Consider the following 14176-nt stretch of genomic DNA (forward strand, 5'->3'; position numbering starts at 1 on the left):
AACTTCTGACTGTAAAAATAGCTTCATTACCAAGATGTTTCTCTGTTATAGAAGTGTACTGAGTGAAAAAGTATTTCATAAGTCATCATTATAAAAAAAATAAATTCTTGATTATTAATAAATGATTAAACTTGATTAAAACAAGCTGAAATAATCCAAAATAATCATTGTATGAAGTTATGAAGTCATTATATAGACCTGCCTGTTTTGTTGAGGTCTACAGAAAATGTGAGGCTTACTTACTGTATGGTATTCTGACACTGCACCCAACTTTCCTACTGTGGTTATATTTTATATTTAATGTAAATAGCATATGCAAGAGTGAATAAATGCTGAGGGGATCCTATGAGAGTCTTTTATTTAACTCTTCTAAGGCCATAGCAAGAAACAGAAGTTGAGTCTCATGCTGATGAGGTATAAATATTAAATATTTTTAGATTCTGGAAACTACAAAATCATGAAGCTGCTGCTGTTGTTGTTGAATACTGCTGCATGCAGAAAAACAGGAAATAAAAAAAAGTTAGCATTATACAGTGTCATACTGACTGCTTTTAACATCTAAAAAAAAGGAAGACTTTGTTTAACAGAAATAAATAACTTATACTGAACAAAGACTTTGTTATGCATGGTTGCAGTGGTATGAGATTTTCACTGTACAGTAATCATATCAGAAAATGTTTAAGTTTCTGTATTGATATGTGACTTTGGCGCTTCCTAGTGTTAATGAAAGAAACCTACAGTTAAGAAAAGAATTAAACCAACTCATCGACTGAATTAGTTGCTTCTTACTCTTATACTGCATATAAACAATTATAATTAGAGATGCTATAATGACATTATCATTCTTTACAGTGGCTCTAAAAATGTTATTGATGCTCTTCCTTCTTTGATTCTCAGTGTTAAAAGCTGCAATTTGTTTCAATATTGATCCTGTGGCTTGGAAGACCCTGAGTAACTCTGCTGCTGGTTTTGGCTACCAGGTGGTGCAGAGACAATCAGAGTAAGTCAGGACATGCATTGTTATGTTGAAAGCGGGTTTACAGCTGCATGTTTACCATTACTGCTATTTATTTTTTATTTATTTACCATCTCTGTTATGCTATATGGACATATGGAGTTTATTTAATTAGAGTTTGCTTTCTAGACTTACATGATTGACTGGATTTATTTTGTTAGTTTGCTCGTCAGTGCTCCACTGGAACAGCATTCACAAAATGGAAGAGGAAAAATATACAGCTGCAAAACCTCTTCCCAAAACTGCCAAAATATACAATTTCAAGGTAGGTAACCATTCATTTCTAAATGTGCTAAAACTCAGATAGTATTTTGCCATAAAAATAGATATCCATAGATCCTGTCGCATACATTTGTTTAAATCAAATCACAGTTACAGTAGATTTCCATATTAGATATCTTAGTATGTAACGTTCAGCCTTAAAAATGAAAGAAACTTTCCAGCTGATGATAAAAACAAGAAAAAATTTCTTAAATTTTGACAATAGTGACGAAGAAAAGTAAAACTGAGTTTTGTTTTGCATTCCTTCATTTTGAAAATATACCAGATGAAAACTATTGTTTATCTCAGTTTCCAGTCTAGACGATACCACTTCTTATAGTTATCATGAATTGTGGCACTTTGTAGTTCTCAATTTGAATATTGTTTTCTTCCTCACACAAAGTGTATTTTAGGAGTGTTTTAACACATTTGTAATGATTTCAATACAGCACCAGAGTTTGCAGTCAACATGTCGCTTGGTTTGACAATGAAAAGTGATCCGACAGCACAAAACACTGTGGTGAGTTACTTAACTGCAGACATTACCAGTGATTGTATCTCTCTATATCTATCCCTATATCTGTATATCTCTCTGTCTCTCTCTCTCTCTCTGTTCTTTAAATAGACTTAAAGTCAGCAGATTTTAAAGAGTTATGTCGGAATTTCTTCCCCCCCCCACCCCCGATTTGTTTGATTTTATATAGAGTTAATAATTGTTTAAGTGACAAAAAATACTCAACCTGCTGTATTATGGCATCTTGACTTTGTCTCCTCTCAGGTGTGTGGTCCAACCATTCCAAAGGACTGCAGAAGTATCACCATGTACAACGGTGTGTGCTTTCAGTTGGACCGTCATAATAGGCTTGGACCACCCATACCTTCTTCTATTCAAGGTAACAGTAAATGGTCTTTGCCTCTCTGTCTCTGTCTCTCTCTCTCTTACACACACGCACACGCACACAGACACCATTACTCCTGGTACCTGATTACAGTTAGTGATGCCCTCTAAAATGTTCTAAGGGGACACTTTAAAGGGACTATGTTTAAATGTGTGGTATTCACTGACCCTTGGTAAAGGGTCAGTGAATGCCATGCAAGATATGAGTTTAAAAAAATATAATTTTGAATCCATCTCTTTGACAGAGTGTAGAACACAAGCAGACATTGCCTTTCTGTTGGATGGTTCAGGCAGTGTATATAATACTGATTTTCAAACAATGAAGAAATTTGTGAAAGATCTAATCGAATCATTTCTCTCAAGTGACACACAGGTGAGCAGCTGTTGTCTCTCTGTCAGTAAAATCATAGCAAAGACATAAAATAGCGACATTTTTATTTATATTAAGTATTTTTTCTCTCTTTTTCAGTTTTCTGTTTCCCAGTTCTCTACTTCACCTGAGGTTCACTTTTACTTTAAGAAATTTTCCTCATCTGGATCAGTGGAGACTGACATCAATGACATCAGTCAACAGGAGGGAGCTACTTACACAGCCGAGGCCATCAGATATGTTGTGTAAATAATGCAGTTATAATAGTGAAGAAGTGCAGATACATTATTGTCCAGTTGATTTTTTTCCATAAATCTGATCACATTAAGTACTGTGTGGACTGTATGACTGAGGGAAGCCTTTTAAAAGACACACTGTACACAAACTTGTGCTTCAGAGTGTCATCTTCTACAGAGAAGATGATATGGCCCCAACTAAGGCTAAATTCAAATATTTGCTGAGTTTAATTTGAAAAAACAAAAAAACAAACAAACAAACTTGTATAACGTTGTTTTGTACAAAAATGTTAAAAAATTGCCAAAGAGAATGACATGCAGAAATAATAATAATAATGCAGTTTACCTGATTGTGTATAATTTACAAGATCAACTGTAAAACAATATTTTGAAATGAGATTTGTTTTTTTATTTGACAGGAACAATGTTTTCACACCACAAAGTGGTTCCAGACAAAATGTGAAGAAGGTCTTGATAGTAATTACTGATGGACAATCTCATGATCGGACTGATCTAGGAGGTGCAGCACAGCTAGCAGAGAGTAAAAACATTGTTCGATTTGCTATTGGGGTAAGTACTTCCATTATTTAAACCTGTAGTATGTTGACTTTTACAGTAATAATGAGTTTTATTCAGTTGTCACACTACAGTCACATCATGATGCACTATAGGGAGAAAAGTCCTGAACCACTCACTCACTACAGCTCCTGAAGTTGCTTGGCCATAGAAACCAATGTTATGAAATTCCTGTCGCACAGTTTTTGTCTAAACGTTTCCACTTTGGAATAATACCACATAGAGTCAATCATGGAATATACAGGCAGACCAAATAAAATTTGGTGACTTGTTGCAGCAGTGGGATCATATTACAGTACTACACTTAAATTCAGTGAGCTCTTTAGAATGACTCACTCATTCACAAATATTTGTAAATTCAGACTGCATGGCTAAGGGATTGAATTTTTCATGCTTGTAGTGATATGACCGAAAACACCCGAATTCAAAGATTAGGAGTTTTGGTTACATGCTGGCCACACATTTGTATATGCACCATATAATGTACATGTAGTGCATTTATTTAAATCAAAGCCAAACTCACTGACCATGTAAAATTTAAATGAAGTCTCTTAAATGGAAAAGCTGAACTACTAATGGAAACATGAGATATGTGTGTAATAAAAATACAGCTAGTAGAGGAAAAAATATGTGTAAAAACTATTTTATAGCATGACATAAATGCTATCATGGATTTAGGTTCTATTCAGTGTTAGAGAGTTTAAAACCTGTTTGTAAATCAAGTGAAGTTTAACGAATGTATTTTAATAAAGTGAGCAAATAATTTTGCATAGTATGAGGACTCAAACATGTTTGTCAACAATCGTAGGTGGGGGGTGCATTTGCTAACCCTGATGCCAGAAGAGAACTGGACACCATTGCATCGTCTCCCTCAAACAAACACGTCTTTCAAGTGGAGAACTTCGACGCACTTGAAGTAATAAGACAGAATCTGCAGGACAAAATTTTCTCAATCGAAGGTACAAACATAAATTTATTGTTACAACTTTGTTAAAATTCCTGTAAATGTTTCAAAAATTAAAATAATTGCGCTGTAATAAATGCTACTTTCAGCCGCTCACTTATTCACAAGGGATCTTTTTCACATTCATTACATGGATCTGTGTCCTTCTGGAATTGAAGCAGTTAACTTTCATTTGTTGTGTAAAATGCTACAATAAGAAGCAACTAAAATTAGTACATTGTATTAACTTTATTGTACTGTATTCAGTAAAGTCACATGTAAAATTAAACTTTACATTTTGTGAAATGAGCAATAAATGCTCAGTAGTTTTAAAATAAACTGTAAAAAATAATTTTAACCTCCTAAGACCCGAACTCTTCCACGACATGCATTCTCTTTGATATTTGGGCATATTGGGGCCCGATGAATGCAAAAACAAAGAATTGCCAGATTTTTTTTTTTTACCTTATTTTTGTTTTTAAGAAAAATAAGAGTCACATATGAGGATATTTGTTTAAAATTTTGATAGAACAGTAGCAGTATAATGTCCTCGTCTGTGGATATCAGGCCCATGTAGAGCAAAATTGAGTATTTTGGTCTAAATAACCCAAAATGTGATGTCCACATATGTGGACGCCAGGTCCTAGGAGGTTAAATAATTACTTGAAGCATAATAAAAAAAAAATGAATCTTCAAATTGAATTTGACTCATCGTGTCTCTCTTTTACCTTCTCATTTATTTTTCTGTTACAGGATCTCAAAGCAGTGGAGAGTCACTGAAAATGGAAATGTCTCAAGAGGGATTCAGTGCAGTTTATGTGCCCGAGGTAATTAAAACTACCTGAAACTCACCAGACAGTCTAGTCATAGAAAGAGAGATTCACATGTGCCTTTGTGGCAGTTTTTAAGTTCTAATGGCAAATACAGGTTAAACACAGTCCAGATTTTAAATGTAAAATAAATTGTGTATAAAATGTATTTTCTGTCTGCACTGTAGGGAATTCAAATGTCTATTGTTGGTGCAAACCAGTGGAAGGGAGGCTACGTGCAATACACAACAGGAGGTCAGAAGGTGAAAACATATGAGGATGTGTCTTTGGAGCCTGACAGTTATCTTGGTAAGAATAGTTTGCAAAACAGACATAATTTAAAAGGATTAATCAGGAATCTTAATCTGTCTTCTCCTTTTGAAAACCAAAATTCTAGGTTACTCCATGGCGATTGCTAAATCCCGGTATGGCTCTCTGACAGTTGTTGGTGCTCCAAGATATAAACACAGAGGAGTTGTGTTTGCTGTTAACAGAGAAAACTTGAAAAACCAAAAGATTGAGCCCTTTTCATCACAGGTATGCATTTGTATTAAGACAGATATGAATTAAATTATAATTTCCATAGAAATTATTATCTCAGATACAAAAATAATAATATCTTCCTTACACAGTATCAGACTGGTGAATATTTTGGGGCAGAGGTGTGTACCATGGACATAAATAATGATGACATCACTGATCTAATCTTCATATCAGCCCCAATGTACATGGAGCCTGATAGAGAGGGAAGAGTTTATGTTTGCACATTAACTGGTTTGGTAAATCACAGTTTTATCTAATGCAGTTAAATTAATCGGTTTATTTTTCAAATTGTTATTGACCATATAATATTCACTCTCCTCCTTTCAGTTTGTGGAGTGTAATTTTGATGATCCATTAGTACTAAGAGGACATGCAGCTGTCAAAGGAAGGTTCGGCTCTTCTCTTGCTGTGCTGCCTGATCTAAACGGAGATGGATTCATGGATTTGGCAGTTGGAGCACCTTTGGAGAATAATGGTGAAGGCAGCATCTACATATTCCACAGTGAAGGAGGAGGAAGAATCAGTCCTACTTACTCACAGGTACACAGCATCAAAGTACTCACAAAGATGTCTAAACTCATCTATCAAGTAAAGTCAATATTTTACGAAATCTGATTAATTAAAATATTTCAGAGAATTACTGGCTCTGAGGTCGAGTCAGGACTGAAGTTCTTTGGCCTGACAATCAGTCAGTCATCTTTTGACCAGAGTGGTGATGAACTTCCTGATTTAGCGGTGGGTTCAAAGGGTAGAGTTGTCGTACTGAGGTAAGTCCAGGTAATGGTCAAATATTTAGGTACAAGTTCATTATTATAAGAATGGCACATTTACAAATATATTTTATAAAAAGGTTTAATGATTTATGTTAAATTATTACATAAATCATTAACAATAATTTACAGCATTTCTGTTTTTTGGGGTTTGGGGTATGATTTAGACCTTCTTCAATTTTTATTAAGTTTTTAGTTTCTGACTTTCTAGTGCGCTCCAGTGTTTCCCTTTATACTCATACTTACCTCTCTGAATTATTAATTTATTATTTTCAGTTGTGTTTTGTTTCATTGTTTCCTATCTCCATCATTATCTGATATTTTACACTGTCTGATACTCCCTCTGTTCCTTGTTGCATCTTCCCTCTAAATAAGTCCTATGATTTCTGGTTTGAATCCCTTGCTTTTTTTTTTTTTGATTTTGTTTTGAAAGTATTCAGCATTAAAGCTGCCTTTTTAGTTTAGATATCATTTCTCAGGTCCATATTTTCCCTTTCACACAGCTTAACCCAGAGAATTAGATGAAATCAAAAGTTCTCTTTCAAAAAGGACATCCTCCCCTTTAACAGGAAGAAACCTCTGTCTGAACACGGCTCAGGCAGGGGCAGCCATCTGCCATGTCCTTCACACGTGTTTTTTTTACTTTCTAGATCAAGACCCATAGTAATGGTGAGAGCTGAGGTATCGTTTAGCCCAAACAAAATCCCTACACAGAATGTAGACTGCTCAAAACCATTGGAGAACACAGCTGAAATCTGCTTTACTATGAGCAGAGTGTCTACAGTCGACACAGGTTAATAATCCTTCTCTCTTTTTCTCAATTACTGCACATCCTTTTATTTTTAATGTATTTAAACTTGCAACATTAAAATCAAATTCTATTTCTCTATTTTAGCTCGAGCAATGATTGATTACACTATAACACTGGATGCCACTCGCAAGCCTCCAAACAACCGAGCTTACATCAGTGGGAAACAACGAGAGCAGTCTGGATCAGTTACTGTTGACTTAGGAAGACAACAATGTATAACTATAAAATTCCTCATTGAGGTAAGATCTAATAGCAATCTTAAAATCCTTCAAAGTCATTAAACTTAAGATTTTGTTTAATTAATTTTACTTTTAACACTCCTCCAACATTGAATCTAAACCTCTTCTTGCAGGCTTGCCCCGAAGACGCTCTCAACCAACTTTCCAATGAGCTCAAATTCGCGTTTAATGGTTCGGCCTCAAACACCAACCTCAGACCAAGTCTTGCCCCGCAGGCCCAAACAACAACCATTCATCCTGTAAGTAAACTTTTAAAAACCCTATTAGCTGACCAACTGAGGCTAGTCTTTATGAAGTTATGAGAAACTTTTAGGTTTGCCCTTACCTTTACTGAATCAATTTTATTGTAGGCATGCAACTGACTGATACTTCTTTGAGCGACTTCTGTGCAAGTACTTGAAGTAAATGAGTCATCATTAGTGCAGTGACGACATATTTAAAGCTGAGCCCATGAAGGCCTTCTGCCTGTTCAGAAATAATTATCAAATAGAAAAAAAAAAAATGTGTTTTTAAGTCACACATATGACCTTCCTCTTAGTATTTATGTATGAATACAAAGCTGACAGCAAAAAGCAAATATGAAAACCTGCAAAAAGAGACTTTCAAGTGATCACCACGGTGATTCTACTTTAGAAACATGAACAGGTAGAAGCAGGGGATACAGCCTGACACCTTATCAGTTTGTTACATGTTGAACTTCAGGGTCTTGCTGCTGGCCTGGGGTCGACATTCACTCAGCTAACATAACTCTGAGTACTTGTATCAGCATGTTGTCTGTGCAGGTGATTGCAAAGAGCTGAAGTTGTGTTAGCAGCATAATGCAGTTGTTTCTGTCCAGGATGCATTTTACACTTTACCATCATGCTCTCATTCTTTATAAATAAAAATTAAAATAAAAATCCTTCTTTTGGTTCATAAAACTCCAGAACAACTGCCTCCCCAGTCTCTCAAAAAACCTCACATCAGATCAGGTGCAGCTTTTTGAACTGTTCCCACAATTAGAGTAGAAGTGTGCTAAGCGGGGGTTTCTGTTACTGTGGCTCTGTGTTTACATTCAAAACAGACTCAAAGTCCTTTTAATTTGTGCAGGGTTGCAGTTATTAACTGTGTTTTTTGTGTGTATATATTAACTTCTATTTTCTTTCTTTGTAAAGTTTTATTTTGTTGATTTTATTGCCTGTAGACCTACATGTGGTAGCACATTGCATCACCATAAAACCACTTATTTAGTGTTTAAATAATGTATAATGTGTACTTTTCCATCATGCTCTATTCCACAGTTAGGGTTTGAGATCAACTGCGGCACTGATAACAAATGCGTTGATAACCTGAAAGTGGATTTCAACTTCACCAGGTGAGTCACTGTTACAGTGGGATGCAAAAGTTTGGGCAACCCTGTTAATAGTCATTATTTTCCTGTATAAATCGTTGGTTGTTACAATAAAAAATGTCAGTTAAATATATCACACAGTGATATTTGAGAAGTGAAATCAAGATTATTGGATTTACAGAAAGTGTGCAATAATTGTTTAAACAAAATCAGGCAGGTGCATAAATTTGGGCACCACAAAAAAAGAAATGAAATCAATATTTAGTAGATCCGCCTTTTGCAGAAATTACAGCCTCTAAACGCTTCCTGTAGGTTCCAATGAGAGTCTGGATTGTGGTTGAAGGTATTTTGGACCATTCCTCTTTACAAAACATCTCTAGTTCATTCAGGTTTGATGGCTTCCGAGCATGGACAGCTCTCTTTAACTCACACCGCAGATTTTCAATAGTATTCAGGTCTGGGGACTGAGATGGCCGTTCCAGAACGTTGTACTTCAGTTTTTTGATGAGATGACTGGGAGCTCTCGTCGGTGTGGCCATCTTACGGCGCAACTGGAACTTGGATTACTTGTTCCTCTGCATGAATGCCTTAGTGGATTTTGAGCAGTGTTTTGGGTTGTTGTCTTGTTGAAAGATCCAGCCCCGGCGCAGCTTCAGCTTTGTCACTGATTCCTGGACATTGGTCTCCAGAATCTGCTGATACTGAGTGGAATCCATGTGTCCCTCAACTTTGACAAGATTCCCAGTCCCTGCACTGGCCACACAGCCCCACAGCATGATGGAACCAGCACCATATTTTACTGTAGGTAGCAGGTGTTTTTCTTGGGATGCTGTGTTCTTTTTCCTCCATGCATAACGCCCCTTGTTATGCCCAAATAACTCAATTTTCGTTTCATCAGTCCACAGCACCTTATTCCAGAATGAAGCTGGCTGGTCCAACTGTGCTTTAGCAAACCTCAGGCGGCTCTGTATGTGCTGTGGGCGGAGAAAAGGCTTCCTCTGCATCACTCTCATGTACAGCATCTCCTTGTGTAAAGTGTGCCGAATGGTTGAACGATGCACAGTGACTCCATCTGCTGCAAGATGATGTTGTAGGTCTTTGGTGGTGGTCTGTGGGTTGACTCTGACTGCTCTCACCATTCGTCACTTCTGTCTATCCGAGATTTTTCTTGGTCTGCCACTTCGAGCCTTAACTTGAACTGAGCCTGTGGTCTTCAATTTTCTCAATATGATGCTAACTGTGGAAACAGACAGCTTAAATCTCTGAGACAGCTTTCTGTATCCTTCCCCTAAACCATGATGGTGAACAATCTTTGTCTTCAGGTCATTTGAGAGTTGTTTTGAGACCCCCATGTTGCTACTCTTCAGAGAAAATTAAAAGAGGAGGGAAACTTACAATTGACCCCCTTAAATACCCTTTCTCCTTATTGGATTCACCTGTGTATGTAGGTCAGGGGTCACTGAGCTTACCAAGGCAAGTTGAGTTCCAATAATTAGTTCTAAAGGTTTTGGAATCAATAACATGAAAACAGTGCCCAAATTTATGCACCTGCCTGATTTTGTTTAAACAATTATTGCACACTTTCTGTAAATCCAATAAACTTCATTTCACTTCTCAAATACCAGTGTTTGTGTCTCCTATATGATATATTTAACTGACATTTTTTATTGTAACAACCAACGATTTATACAGGAAAATAATGACTATTAACAAGGTTGCCCAAACTTTTGCATCCCACTGTACAAAACTTAAGCTTTGCTTGTGCGTCTTGTTTTCTTCAAATGTGTTGTTATTTGCAAGTTGTACTTAATGTCACTTAACTTGTCCTTATACAACCATTATTAATATTTTTGAAACTGATGACACTGTTGTTTTTTGTGCTACCCATATGGAAAAGAAATAGAAAAAACTTATAAAAGACTTGCATAAGATGTGGCCTACTTCTTATAGTGAATCATATAAGGCTTATATGATTTACTAATGAAAGTGGCCACTTTCTCATTACTTTCATATATTTTTTTAGTAAGTATCCAAAACATACAAGTTTCATTTATATAATTTTTCTAGGGATCTTATTTCTGTTTTCACTCTTGTATGCTTTTCATACAAGTTTCACACAAGACAGATAAAAATTTATAAGATTTATATATATCTTTTCCATATGGGGTGGATTCGGGAGGACGGACAGCAATAAGACGGTCACTGAGAATGTATATAAATCTTATACAATTTATATCTGTCTTGTGTGAAACTTATATGAAAAGCATACAAGAGTGAAAACAGATATAAGATCCCTGGACTAATTATATAAATGAAACTTGTATGTTTTGGATACTTACTAAAACAATATATGAAAGTGTCCTCTTTCATGAGTAAATCATATAAGCCTTTTATGATTCACTATATGAAGTAGGCCACATCTGATGAAAGTCTTTCATAAGTTTTTTTCTATTTTTTTTCCATATGGGGAACCAGCAAGTATTAGAATGTTAACTCACTAAGAAAGGACGAATGTTTTGTTTTTTGTTTTTTTCACTTTTAGCATCAGTATCTTAGCAAAGCCATTTACCTTACTGTTTGAGCTGAAAAATAACATGGTTTATCAAAGCTCAAAGTGCATTACATTTGGAATACTGTGACATTAGTATTCTTCTAGTCTTGTCTTGTTTTGCCTTGTTCTCATCTGGCTTCATACTCCACAGATCCTCAGAGGTTAAAGTGGGTATTGAAGAGCTTTTGAATGTCACAGTCACAGTGGAGAACAGAGGAGAAAACTCCTACAACAGCCGTGTTATTCTCACGTACCCAGCTGGACTCTCCTACAGGAAGTTTACGATTCAGCAGGTAAAGCATCAGGATCAAGTCTGTTTTAGTTAATCACTGATCTGCTGCTCTCCCAATCCATTCAGGAGTCATTTTATTCCTAATAAAGGGACGAATTGAGTGCAACTCCTTGGACAGTGAAGATGGTTTATCCCGGGGAAGGACAGACTGCACTATTGACAAGCCAATTTTCAAGAGCAAAACTGGGGTTTGTTTCTTTTTTTTTTTTTTTTTTTTTTAAATTGTATTTGTACAGAACATCTTTTATCTCTTTCTTTTTTCTGACTTTTGCACAATTTAAAGACAAAGGGAAGTCACTCATTTCTCTCATTCAATTAAGGCTTCCTTAATTGTCTCCTATGGGATTGAAACCAACAGTCAACTTGAGAGGAAGATCTTTGTCACTGCAAATGCCACCAGGTAATGTTTCTTTGGTACAGATACTCTTAATTTATGCAACAGCACCAGATACAGAACAGATTTTTTTTTCTTTTCTCTTTCAGTGGAAATCAGGAGCATGCACCTACAAGTGAACTCTACAAAAAGAAATCGATTGATGTAAAATACAGCATTTTTATGACATTTGAAAGGTGTGTGTTGTTATGTTTGTAACAAAAGAAATCACACAGTAACAAATGTTCTATTACATAATGTATATTTAAACCTCAAAATATGTCTGTTTAGCTCACTCAGCTATAACAATTTCACATTTGGGAAGAACGATTTGAAGAAACCAGTCCAACAGTCCGTTAAGGTAAAATATAACTTCTATCCTCTTTAAAAGTTTATTGTATGATTTAGACCTAACTCTAATTCATTTGGTCCTTTATTTATTTAGGTAACAAATGATATCAGAGCGCTTAATTTCACTGTGGTGATCAGGGTTCCAGTGAAGCTTGGTGAAAAAGACATTTGGGTGGATTTGAGCAATCTACAGGTAACATTTATGTAATATATGTCTTAGCTGCTGAAACTACAAATAACTTTATTGTGGATGGATGCATATGGTAAAATTAAGACCAATAAAACTTAAATCAAACATGTCAGATTCCAGACTGTCAGAAAGGAAATGACGAAGAACCAAGTGTCAGAGATTTTGTTACAAAGATACAAAAGGATAAAGTGGTGGTAAGTATGCCTCTGCACTTTACCTGTTCAAATTTAACCTGATTGTAGATTTAAACAAACAAACAAAAATCACATTACACTGGCTCACAGTTTGTGTTGCATCTTCTCTTCTTTAAATCACAGGACTGCTCCTTAGCCACATGCAGAGTGTTCAAGTGCAACATATTCCTGGAAAGACTGCAGAGTATGACGTACAAAATCTCTGCCAACATTAGTTCACGATGGATACAGCAGGTAACTGGAGGGATTATTGGGTTAAATGATAGATTTATTTTTATTTACAACTGTTAAATCTTTAAGCTTTACATTTTTTCTTAGATTGGACTTCAATCTGCTAAATTCCTCTTGACCAGCACAGCCAGTCTGGAGTACGACAAAACCCAGTACATCTACTTTTCAACAGGGTCTGACAACAGTCCTCCTGTTCGCAAGGTGTGTACACATTATTTTCTCTCATTTTACTTATTAAGAGTTTCATTGGTATCAACATCCTGTCACTTCATCTCTCAGATTGAGGCAGAGGTAGAAGTTTACCCTGAGCCAGATTTCACCAAAGAGATCGTTGGAGGATGTCTGGGAGGGTTGGCTTTTCTGGCCTTACTCACAGCTGGCCTGTATAAGGTGAAAGACTCTTCTTACACTTTTTCAACTAATCAGTTATAAAGGTTTTAGAGAACATATCCTGTTGAAAATAGTTTAAAGGTTATTATATTTACTCATATACCTTGATTATTTTTGTTCATTTTTAATGCATGATTGTTACATTTTGGCTTTTTTTGCACTCCTAGGCTGGATTTTTCAAGAGCAAATACAAACAGATGATAAATGAAAATGCTGCAGATGGTCCGAGTCCTGGGACTGATGCAGGCGCAACCCTACCAGAGTAAAAAAAGATCACATATGTAGTTGTACATTTAATTTATATGAAATCTATAGATCCTCTGGATAGTTTTAGGACTGAACATGGTAGGTACAAATGTCCATTCTACTACATTTGATTGATCGAACAAAAACAGCTTGCTGTGTCTAATATCACTCATTCAGTTTCCTCACTTGTGGTCAAGACATTGAAAACAGGGTCACAATACTATATTTTTGAGGAATCCTTCTGCTCACCTTTCAATTTAAATTACTGCAAACATTGTACAGTGAAACTAATTGTCATGCCATTATGTACTGTACAACTTATCAAATTCAATAGATATAGTTAAAAAACACTTTGCTTGCTTTAAAAAACTGAACTTGTGAAATGTGACTTGCTTTGTTGAGAAATAATGGACAGGGTATGCAATGTTTTAGCTCTGTGATGTGACTTTGCATAAAAAGTATTTCTCATACGTCAGTGTTTGTTATTTGCAATATGTAAACAAATATTTTGTTTTTGGTTTCATATGATTAAGTTATAATTAGAAAGATAACAGCAG

The 14176-nt window shown here is 35.7% G+C and overlaps 1 protein-coding gene across 1 annotated transcript; it reads left to right on the forward strand.

Annotated features, from left to right (window-relative positions):
• The first annotated feature begins 882 nt into the window (after window positions 1–882).
• Window positions 883–14067, forward strand: LOC146381702 (integrin alpha-M-like). Its single transcript, XM_084937809.1, has 29 exons — window positions 883–1000; window positions 1177–1280; window positions 1726–1796; window positions 2055–2169; window positions 2420–2547; window positions 2644–2789; window positions 3200–3350; window positions 4165–4315; window positions 5053–5126; window positions 5297–5417; window positions 5506–5645; window positions 5741–5887; window positions 5979–6191; window positions 6285–6418; window positions 7072–7214; window positions 7317–7471; window positions 7585–7710; window positions 8752–8825; window positions 11504–11645; window positions 11734–11832; window positions 11965–12044; window positions 12128–12214; window positions 12309–12378; window positions 12463–12561; window positions 12672–12752; window positions 12876–12986; window positions 13071–13184; window positions 13263–13373; window positions 13541–14067. Exons 3-29 carry the CDS (start codon window positions 1746–1748, stop codon window positions 13637–13639), a joined length of 3162 nt encoding a protein of 1053 aa, XP_084793935.1. The 5' UTR covers window positions 883–1000; window positions 1177–1280; window positions 1726–1745; the 3' UTR covers window positions 13640–14067.
• The last annotated feature ends 109 nt before the right edge of the window (window positions 14068–14176 follow it).

Source organism: Perissodus microlepis, chromosome 8, assembly GCF_051167445.1.
Source record: "Perissodus microlepis isolate ML-2025 ecotype Zambia chromosome 8, ASM5116744v1, whole genome shotgun sequence".
Taxonomy (NCBI): domain Eukaryota; kingdom Metazoa; phylum Chordata; class Actinopteri; order Cichliformes; family Cichlidae; genus Perissodus; species Perissodus microlepis.

Bases quoted from the DNA above. Each gene is read 5' to 3' on its own strand.
- LOC146381702 (XM_084937809.1), top strand. From the start codon at position 1,746: ATGTCGCTTGGTTTGACAATGAAAAGTGATCCGACAGCACAAAACACT. The intron at 1,797-2,054 runs GTGAGTTACTTA...GTCTCCTCTCAG, and splicing joins CGACAGCACAAAACACTGTG to GTGTGTGGTCCAACCATTCC. The intron at 8,826-11,503 runs GTGAGTCACTGT...CATACTCCACAG, and splicing joins GTGGATTTCAACTTCACCAG to ATCCTCAGAGGTTAAAGTGG.